The 9,912-nt window shown below is 52.0% G+C and overlaps 1 protein-coding gene across 7 annotated transcripts in view; it reads left to right on the forward strand.

Moving 5' to 3' along the window:
- Positions 1 to 9,912, forward strand: part of Kiaa1257 (KIAA1257 ortholog) — a 61,005-nt gene that overhangs the window by 34,083 nt on the left and 17,010 nt on the right. For 6 of the 7 annotated variants that reach the window (XM_013518913.1, XM_013518912.1, XM_013518910.1 and 3 more), the window contains 4 exons: positions 1,538 to 1,835; positions 7,566 to 7,727; positions 8,198 to 8,401; positions 8,478 to 8,634. In XM_013518913.1, the coding sequence (XP_013374367.1) occupies positions 1,538 to 1,835; positions 7,566 to 7,727; positions 8,198 to 8,401; positions 8,478 to 8,634 (821 nt within the window). Of the gene's footprint in view, positions 1 to 1,537; positions 1,836 to 7,565; positions 7,728 to 8,121; positions 8,402 to 8,477; positions 8,635 to 9,912 lie in introns of those variants that run through there. The other variant, XM_013518915.1, reaches the window with a different exon arrangement.

The following is a 9,912-nucleotide window of genomic DNA, read 5'->3' on the forward strand; positions in this document are numbered from 1 at the left end:
GGAGGGAGGGGAGGGGGAGGGTGGCGGAAGGTCCTCCGCCTCATCCCAGCTAGTGCTCCTTGAACGTTTAATAAAGAATAGCCAAGTCGGAGCATAGTGGAGCATGTCTGTAATCCCCGCCCTCGGGGAGGCTGAAGCCGATGGATATGTCCAAGAGGTCAAGGCCAGCCTGGACTACATAGCAGCATCCCGTCTCAAAAAAAGAAAAATCCAACAAAACAAAAAGAACCAAGTGTGGTGGGGCACGCCTGCAATCCTAACCCTCTGGGAGGCTGAGGCGGAAGGATCAAACGTTTGACCCCAGCTTGGACAATTTAACGATGTCGTGAGATCCTATCTCAAAATAAGAATTTTTTAGAAGGGGCTAGGGATGTAGCTCAGCGCAAAGGTCAGTCAGTCCGCAGTGCCACGAAAACTAGTTGTAATAGTAGGCAGTGATGGTGGAGATGGTGGTGGCAGTAATACCAAAAAAGGAGAAGGCCGTGGCAGGAGGAGAGACGCGGGGAAAGAACTCGGGCTGAGGCGGCTTCTCCCTCCTCCCCGACTCTCGGCAGCTGCCCGGGCCGAGCAGGTGCATAGGGACTGTCCTTCCCCGCAGCCTGCCCGAGCTCCCAGGCTGGAAGCGGGGGGAGGAGATGCCGCACGTTTGGGGTCACGAGCCTGGAGGTCAGGGGATGGCGGGACCCTGTGCTGGGTGCCCACCATGGGAGGTCACCGGCCCCTGCGCCAGGAGAGAGAAGAAAGCTATTTGTTACGCGCGCGGGGGGGAGTTGCCTTCACCAGCTGTTTATTTCCACCTGAAAGGTGAGGAGCAGAAATTGAGCAAGAGAGACAGGAAGCGGGGGGCCTCACCCCAGACCGCGGGAGTGGCGGGCTTGTGCGCTGGGCAGTGCCCATGTGGACCTGGCACTGCCATGCTAGGCCTGGGAGAGGGACCAAGGGGGAGCTGTTTTAGTTTTTGAGTTTGCTTTGCTTTGTTTTCTTGTGTGGTACTGGAAATTGAACCCAGGGTCTTTTCCCTGAGCTACATCCCCAGTCTCTTGTATTGTTTGTTTTGAGACAGCATCTTGTTAAATTCTCCACGCTGGCCTTGAGCTTGTGACCCTCCTGCCTCAGCCTCCCAGAGTGCTGGGATTACAGCCCTGCACCACCACGCCCAGCTCCAGGAGGGCCTTTGGAAGGCTGGGAGAGGTGAGAGGACCACTCAGTCCTCAGGCTGTGCTCAGAATGAGGCTGTGTGCACTAGCTCCCCCCACCCAGGGCAGGATTCTGAGTCCCCCCTCTGACTCCAGCTCCACGGTGGGGCGGGGCTGACAAGGGACATGCACGAGACCAGCCAGAGAAAAACACTCAGAGCAGAGGTGTGTGGTCCTTAACGTCCGGGACCCGGAGGAAGAGGGAGCAGGCACCTGCCAAGGCTCCGGCTCGTCAGGCTGGGATCTGCTCACCTACCGCTCTGAGTTCTCATTGCCTCCTGTAAGGGAGGCTCATCCCTGTGTCACCAAGCAGGCGAGGCTGACGGGGTGGCTGTTCACAGGATCCACGACATCTGCCACACCAGCACCCGGCTCAGGGAGGTGATCGTGAGAGACCTGCTGCCTTCCTCGGCCATGCTCAAAGACCTGAACCAGCAGTTTGGGGTCCCCATCTCACAAGAGGACCTCACGGATGAAAAGCTGCTGGCCCTGCCACCGCAGCCCTCCCCCAACCTGGAAGACTTCCGGTTCCGGGCCTCCACCTTCACCTCCGAGATCCTCAGCCACCAGGAGAAGTACCTGAAGTGGCGGGCCACCATGCTAGAGAGGAGCCAGTCCCAGAAAGACAACCTGGTCCAGGTGGGCGGCCTCTCCCTCCTGCCAAGAGCACATGGGCACCTGCCTCCGGCCTGGGGCCGCAGGTTGGAAGGGCCCGGGGTCAGGGCCGAGCGTGCAGAAGTGTCCACTGTCAGTGTTGGCTGGCCTCGTCTGTGCCTCCTGCAGGTGAGAAGGAAGGCGCTTAGGCACATGATGTTTGCCAGGGTCCGAGTTCATCTTAGAGAAAGAACTGTCGCTCATGCGTGTATGCGTGTTTGGTACAGGTATGACCTCCTGCCTGAGCTGCTAAGGGTACACGTCACAAGGGGTCTGAGCAACACAGGCCAGGAATTAGTCTTCCTCACGAGCCACCTCTACTCCCTGCCTCTGGGGTCCAGGTTTCTTGTTTTTGCTTTGTCTCCTTGCAGTCCCCCTCCCCCAGCTCCTAAAAGCTCATAAAGTGGTTCATATGTAGGTGTAACCTAATAAGTTGACCTTAAGCCAGACATGGTGCCGCACGCCTGTAATCCCAGCTACTTGGGAGGCTGAAGCAGGAAGATTGCAAGTTCTAGTTCAGCCTGGGCAATTTAGGGAACCCCTGTCTCAAAATAAAATGAAAGAGGAGTGGGGATGTAGCTCAGTGCAAAGGCCCTGGGTTCAATTCCCAGTCTCTCTCTCTCACACACACACACACACACACACATACACCATCAGCAGTAACTTGTAAGCATCTTGTGTGTGTTCTTTATGAAGTCCAAAAAGGCTGTTTTTTCCTTTAGTGTCCAGGTTTTTAGTTTTTTTCAGAAGAACCTATGCTTGCATGTATTAATAGTTTTCAGTTTTTCTGATTCATTTACTTCAGCTTTTATTTTTGTATTTTTTACTTAACCCTTTGCTCCTTTTTCTAGCTCTTTGACTCTTGTGTTCATCTTTATTCTCTTGTCTAATAACACATGAACTTAAGGCTGTGATCTTTCCTCCATATTATTGTTGGCCATGTTCCACAGTGTTATATGTATTTTATGCTCTGGTTATTGTTTGCCTTCCTTTTTTTTTTTTTTTTTGGTACTGGGAATCGAACTCAGGACCTTGCACTTGCCAGGCAGGTGCTGTGGCACTGAGCTATATCCCCAGCTGTCTGCCTTAAGTATCTTACAAATTACAAAATGGTATGGAAGTACATGTCCATTAAAGAGTCCAGCAGTCCTGAGTGCTCAGTCTCCCTGAGTGAGAGACAAGGACAGGAATATATCTCATTCACGTTCATGTATGGCTTAATACTTCTTGACAATGCTATTAAACAAGACTTGGAGGTTTTACAATAATGTAGGTGAATATCATTCTACATTCATACACATTTTAATAGCCTGTTATCTTCTATAATTTACTAAAATCAGCTGGAAATAGTGTTCGGTATTATTTTTAAATTGTGTCCCTCTTGTCTTAGGAATTGCTACCACGAGGTGACTTGACATTTCCTATTCACAGTAAGCATCTCACTGCGCTTCTCATTTACATTTTATGATGACAAATGGTGCTGGGTACCTTTTGATGTGCTTATTAGCAATGGAGACATGTCTGGTGTTATGTTTCTTTTATCCATTGTAAAGTAGGTTATTGGTCCCAATGCTGAGGACTGTAGAGTCTAGATACAAGTGCTTGATCAGAAATTATTCACAAATAGTCTTCTACATTGGCGGCTTCTCTTTTATTTATTTATTTATTTATTTATTTATTTATTTTTGTCTTTTTGAGGCAGGGTTTCGCCATGCAGTTCAGGCTCACCTTGAACTCACTTTGTAACCCAGGCTGGCCTCGAACTCCAAGCAATCCTCCTGCCTCAGCCTCCCAAGTGCTGGGATTACAGGTGTGCGCCACCACACCTGGCTCGCTTGTCTCTTTATTCATGATGAAAGAAAACATTTGAAGTGTAAACATTTCCTTTTGATGAATTTTATCATTTTTTCTTTCATTGACCCTGCTTTTGGGGTTATAGGTGGACCTCAGGCTTGAACCCAGGGAGCACTAAGCTGTATCCCCAATGCCCCCACTTTTTAAATGTTGGGACATGGTCTCATTCAGTTACCCAGGCTGGCCTTGAACTTGCAATTGTCCTGCCTCAGCCCTCAGAGTAGCTGACATTATAGGTGGGTGTCCCCAAGCCCAGTCTCCCTGGTGTCTGTTTTTACAGACTGTTGTCTTGTCAGATCCAGGCTCCTCCTGACCTCATCTAAGGTCACTTCCTTACTCCAGATATAGCCGCACTTGGCTGAGGAGTGATTCCCAGTGCGCCTGCCTGAGCGTCAGCGCGTCTTTCTCCCCACAGTATTATTTCAGTTTTTATTACCATGTGCTAGTGGTACGTATTAACGGGATTCAGTGTGATAGTACAGTACATGCTTATCACATGCACGGATCAACCCACAACAGTAGCATTCTTCTACATTTAAGTTCCCACAGATGGAGGAAATACGTAATACTTGTCTTTGACTTATTTCACTTAATATCTTCCACTTGGTTGCAAAGGGAGGATTTCATTCCTCCTCCTGGCTCAAGAGTTGTGGCTGTCACACCCTCCTCTTTCTGTCACTGGTGACGGGCGCCCCAGCTGATTCGATACCTCAGCTTTTGTGACTAGAGCTGCAGCAGACTTGGCCATGCAGGGGTCTCTGGGCAGCTGGCCTTGTACCCTTTAGATGTATATCCAGAGTGGGGTTGTTGGATCGTACAGCAGATCTAGTCTTAATTGTTTGAGGACGCTCCATACTGCTTTCTGTGATAGTTTTACTGTTACATTCCTACCAGCAGTGTGAGTTTTTTCCCCACACCTTTGCCAGATTGATCAGGTGATTGATTTTGCAGTAGTAGGGTCTGAACCCAGGACTTTGTACTGAGTCACATCCCCAGCCCTTTTTTAAAATTCTGAGATAAGGTCTCACTAAATCACCCAGGCTGGGCTTAAACGTGTGTCCTCCTGCTTCAGCCTCCCATTAACATTTTTTTTTAATAATAGCCATCCTAATATGGCGTGAAATATTTCACTGTTGCTTTGATTCACATTTCCCTGGTGTGTGTGTGTGTGTGTGTGTGTGTATATAAAAGTGCTTGTTGGCCATTTGGATTTCTTATTCTGAGAAATATCTATTCTGATCATTTTCTCATTTTAAAATTGGGTTATTTGGTCATTTTTTAGAACATATTTATGGCTGAAAACTTCTCGGTTTCTTGTATGCTTTTGGTCAATGTCCGGTGGTTGCTTTTGATGGCTTTGTCATTGTTTTGAGGAGAGGATTTCCTGAGCTCCTTAGTCCAGCATACTAGAAGTCCTACTTTCTTCTTGCCCAGCTATAAATTTTGCTCATTTCTGTTTGCTGCAATTTCTTGGGCTCAGGTCTATCGTTTGAATTTTTTATTTTTTTCCAGAAAGCTTGAGTGCGTAGTAAACGCAGGGTGCTTGGGGTCAGGGCCTTCGTCCCATCCTTTCACATCCTTGAACAGCAGCTGGGTTGTTCCAGGTTACGGATTCAAATCCTACCTGTCCCGCTTGCCCAGAATGCCACTGCTTTTTGGGACCACGGCCTGCAAGTAGTGGCTACGGCTTGCTCTCCCTTGACCACTTTAGCTAAAAATTTAGAATTCTAGAATATTTTAGAAGTGCCTCTTAATTGTTAGTGTTCATCTCTAGGTCTCCAAGGACAGGCTTTTCTTTTTTAGAGGGAGGCCTTTCATTCCCTCTTTTTGGAATGAGTCTGCTACATAGATACTGAAACTTAAAGAGCCTCCTCCATAATTTTGTTTTCCTCTTAATTTGTACTTTTTTCTTCACAATTAAGTGCATAGTCTGCCTAGGTCGAATCTTCCACATTACACTGTCACCGGTGTGTAGCCTGACGTCCACCTGGTACTTCTTCCTTTGCAGCCCGGTGTTTTTCTCTGAGTTGGGAGGATTTACCTTTGCTGGGCTTTAGCAGTTCAGTCCCTGGTCTGTCTGTTACACTACAGTAGTTTTCAGACTTCAAGTTACCATTACTCTGGCAGTGAGGCCAGTTCCCCTGCTGGCGTCAGCCTTGGGCAGAGAATCTCAGGCATCCGGAGTAACTGCTGGCTACCGCTCGCTTTCCCTCGACCAAGCTACTGTTTGGCCAGAACCGCAGTTCTAAACTGTAAGGAAAAAATAGCCAGGAAGCACGGGTCTCCGGGTCGTACCCACCAGCTGTAGGGTCTGAGGAGAGCCGGGCACGTTCACTTCTGGGAGTGGGAAGACCGAGTAGGGATATAGCTCAGCGGCACAAGCGCCTACCTGGTAAGTGCAGGGTCCTGAGTTTGATTCCCGGTACAAAAAAAAAAAAAAAAGACTGAGTAATTCAGACTGCCCTTCCCACCAAAGACCCCTGGAAAGGCAGGAGGAGTCATGAGATATTCTGACTGGGGTTCTGCATGGGCCATGGCAAAATTCGAGCTGTGACTTCTGCAGGATAGTCATGAAGGTGCTGCGTGGTCTGAGCTTTGTCCCTCATCCAGTGACCCGTGACGTGCTTTGCCTCTGTCCCTGCCACTCCAAGCCATGGGTCTCTTGCCGGAAGTTTCTTCTCACTTATGTCAATCACTAATGCAGCCCTTCCCGACTGCTTTGTGCTGTTCCTTAGATTTCCCAAGTCACTGGGGTTAAGGTCACCATGTTTTTAGCTGGGGATGGAACCCAGGGGCTTTTGTACTGAATTATAGCCTCAAAACTTTCTTTAAAAATTATTTTTTGAGACAGGGTCTAAGTCGCTAAATTGCCCAGCTGGGCTTAAACCTGTGGTCTTCCTGCTTCAGCCTCTCAGAGTAGTAAGGTTATCATCTTGGGAAAAAAATTTTAAAGCAAAAGGTGGTTATTTTGCTGAAAGTGACTAAGCGGGTGAAGGGCAAGCGCAGTAATAATTCAAAATGGCAACTCTCTTCCATCCTGCCTCTTCTGAGCCTCAGCCACTTTGGTTTTCTGTTGTTGTTCATATTTTTCAGGGCCAGGGATGGAACCCAGGGCCTCGTGCACACTCGGCACATGCTGGCCACCCCATCCCCTCCCTGCAGCCTCCTGTTTTACCTTTTATTTCATCTCCTCAGCCAGTCGCATCTCATTGCTGTTTTCATCCACAAAGGCAGCCCCTAGCCCAGAGCCCACCTACTTTCAACAATCCCCTACCAAGGGGACAGTTCTGTTCCCGTACCGGGCCTGCTGAGAGAGAGGGCCACGGTCTGCATGCGCTCAGTCAAGCCAGGCCCAGCGGCACATGCACACCTGTAATCCCAGCCACTCACGAGGCTGAGGCAGGAGGTTATAAGTTCGAGGCCAGCTTAGCCAACTTATCAAACCCTGTCTCAAAAGAAAAAAGGGCAGGAGATGTAGTGCAGCGGTAGCTGCCCCTGGGTGCCACTCCCGGTACCACCACGGTCAAGGATGGCAGCCCTTGCTGCTCTAGGGCTGGAGATCCCCATCCACCCCAGGAAAACCATGCCCACTTCTGACCATCTGAGCTACAAACTCTGGCTCACTGCTACCAGCCGGTGGAAGACCAGTAGCTAGGTGATGTCTCTCGCAAGCCCCCGGTCCTCTGAGCTCCATTTTGGACAGGGTGGACTAGATGGCCTGTGCCATGGTTCTAGGATGAGCCAGCATCACTAATTTCCAGGCTGAGTCAGCGCCTGCACGCTGCACACTGCACACGCGCTGGCAGTCGGGGGGGCGGGGGGACACCGGGCGTGGGGCATGACTGGTGTGTCTTTCTGCAGAGGAACATCACAGCAGCCTATGAGAGCATCAGGAGGCCTCCTGAGTGTGTGACGAAGGTGCTGAGGATTTCCCCTGCTGCCGGGCCCGTGCACAACTACAGCATCCAGACCCTGAACTCCTCGCAGCTTGCCAAGAGGGAGCTGTACCGAGAGATGGCCAAGGTGAGCGACAGGTGAATGGCCACTGGCCGGGCACTTGTGACCACAGGTCAGGAGGGGACTTGAGGGGTGGAGACGAAAGCCACTCAGCTGGGGGAGTGAATGGGGGTCAGCGCCGGGAGGAGAGTCCTGTTCCACACTTCGGTAAGCCAGAGGCCCTGGGCAGATCTCAGAATCACACGGCTGGGAAGAGCAGGTGCCTTGCTCGGTTCTGCTCGGGGAGGGCCGAGTCCCCCAGCGGGAAAAGCCTTCAGCACCACTGCAAGTGGGAACTGCTTCATTTCTCAAAGGGGACACTAAGCTGACCCTCACGGGACTGTTGCGTGGTTCCGTTCACGTGGATGCACATTTGTCTCCAGGGACTGTCACTGCACCTGGCTGTTTCTGGCCCCTCCAGGGATTCTGATGCCAACCCAGCCGTAGCCGAGGCTGCTCCCAGCCGTTCTTGCCACCAGTCTGCCCCTCATTTCCAGGAACCGTCGAAGAGATTCACATACTCACAGAATTACCTCTCGGCCATGGTGGAGCCTCAGGACCCTGAGGAAGAGGAGAAGAAGGCGCAGGAGAAATCTCGCCAGGCCTGGCTCACAGCCAGCGGGTTCCAAGTGACCGGTCTTCAGAACAGCACCAGAGGCCACCAAGACTTCAGACTGCCGCTTGCCAGGGAGCTGAAGGAGGTCTGCAGGGAGGGTGGGCCCCAGGCAGCGTGTCCACGGGGACCTTCCCCTCCTGACCCGTCTGCTCCCGCCTCAGGAGTGGATGGAGCGCGCGCTGTTTGCCAACGTGCTGAAGCCCACGCTGGACCGAGAGAGATGGAGCTGGGACAGACGGCACCTGGACTTTGAGCTGTACAGAAAGCCCCCACCTTTCCTGGAGCCGCCCCCTCCACCGGCGCCGAAGCCTCTGACAGGTAGGGCGGGACGTGCGAGCCAAGCCCCTGGCCCGCCTCGGGTCTTCTGCAACCATTTGGTTTTAGCTGCACTTTCAGACCTGGGAGGCTCGGGAGTCGGGTTCAGAGCGAGTCTGGTGTACGCACTGCGTGTGAGTCCCGCGGGCGATGCTGGCTGTGGTTCTGGGCAGATCCTGTCCCTGCTCTGGGCCTGGCCGCTCAGCTACAAAGCGGGGCAGGAGGGAGGGCTCGGAGCTTCGTGGGGACGCCCAGCCGCCTCCCAGGCCTGGGGTGTGCCAGCCGGAAGCGGGGTGGGGAGCAAGGCGGGAAGCATGAGCCTTGCTGCAGCAAGCCCGATCTCTCTGCTTCTGTTGGTGAAGAGACCTGAAGGTCATTTTGAGGTTGATGCAGAACCCAAGTTTGTTGGTTAAGAGCCAGAACTTTTGTTCAGAGAGACACTTTACCTAGCATTAATCTACCGGAAAAACCTTTCCCAAAAACCTAGCTCACATAAATGGGAGGTTCTTCCCTCCCCCGACCCCTTGAGGACAGCTGGGGAAGTGGGCACAGCTGCATGGAACAGGTGGAAGTGCTAGGGAGTTTGCTGGATGTGCGCGCCTCCCTCACCTGGCCTGAGCCCCTTCTGTCTCGGAGGGGCCCTGGGCCTGTGAGCCTGGGGGAGAGGACACTAACCTGCTGGTCTTTCCCAGGCTCGGCTCCTGGGAACTCTGTCCAGCTCAAGAGAACAGGGTGTCCCTCCTCTGCCCCTGCGCCAGCCTTGCTGGCCCAGGTTCCGAGTGCTTGCAGGCCTCCCCTCCACCACCAGAAGGTACAAGGGAGCCTGCAGTCGTAGCAAGGATTTTAAAACCCAACTGGGTGAATGGAGAACCTGCTGAGGGGACCTTACCTGCCCTAGACCCCGAGTGCCTGGGTGTCTCTTGAGTCGGGCAGGGTCTCACAGCTTCCTGCTGCTTGAGCTTTCTCATGCAGAGGAGCTCTGTGCGGCCTCAGGGCCCGGCATGTACATGGCAGGTAGCCACTCTCACTTTCATACAAAATGCCTGTTTGCCACTGTTAATTACTGGCAACAAACTAAGAACTCTAGGTTTCACACGAATTTCCCAAATCACAGTATCTGTAAACCTTCCCCCATAAGGAGAGAGAGAGCCCGGTCTCCTCCGCACCTCCGGGTAACCTGCACAGCCTGCTTTTCGGAGCCCCAGATGCCCAGGGACCAGACTGAAGCTTGAGGAAATGCAAAGTCCCGTTAGTGCCCCCTGAAGACACCTTGCCGTCCTC

This window comes from Chinchilla lanigera, unplaced genomic scaffold (genome assembly GCF_000276665.1).
Source record: "Chinchilla lanigera isolate Chin_1 unplaced genomic scaffold, ChiLan1.0 scaffold00049, whole genome shotgun sequence".
Taxonomy (NCBI): Eukaryota; Metazoa; Chordata; class Mammalia; order Rodentia; family Chinchillidae; genus Chinchilla; species Chinchilla lanigera.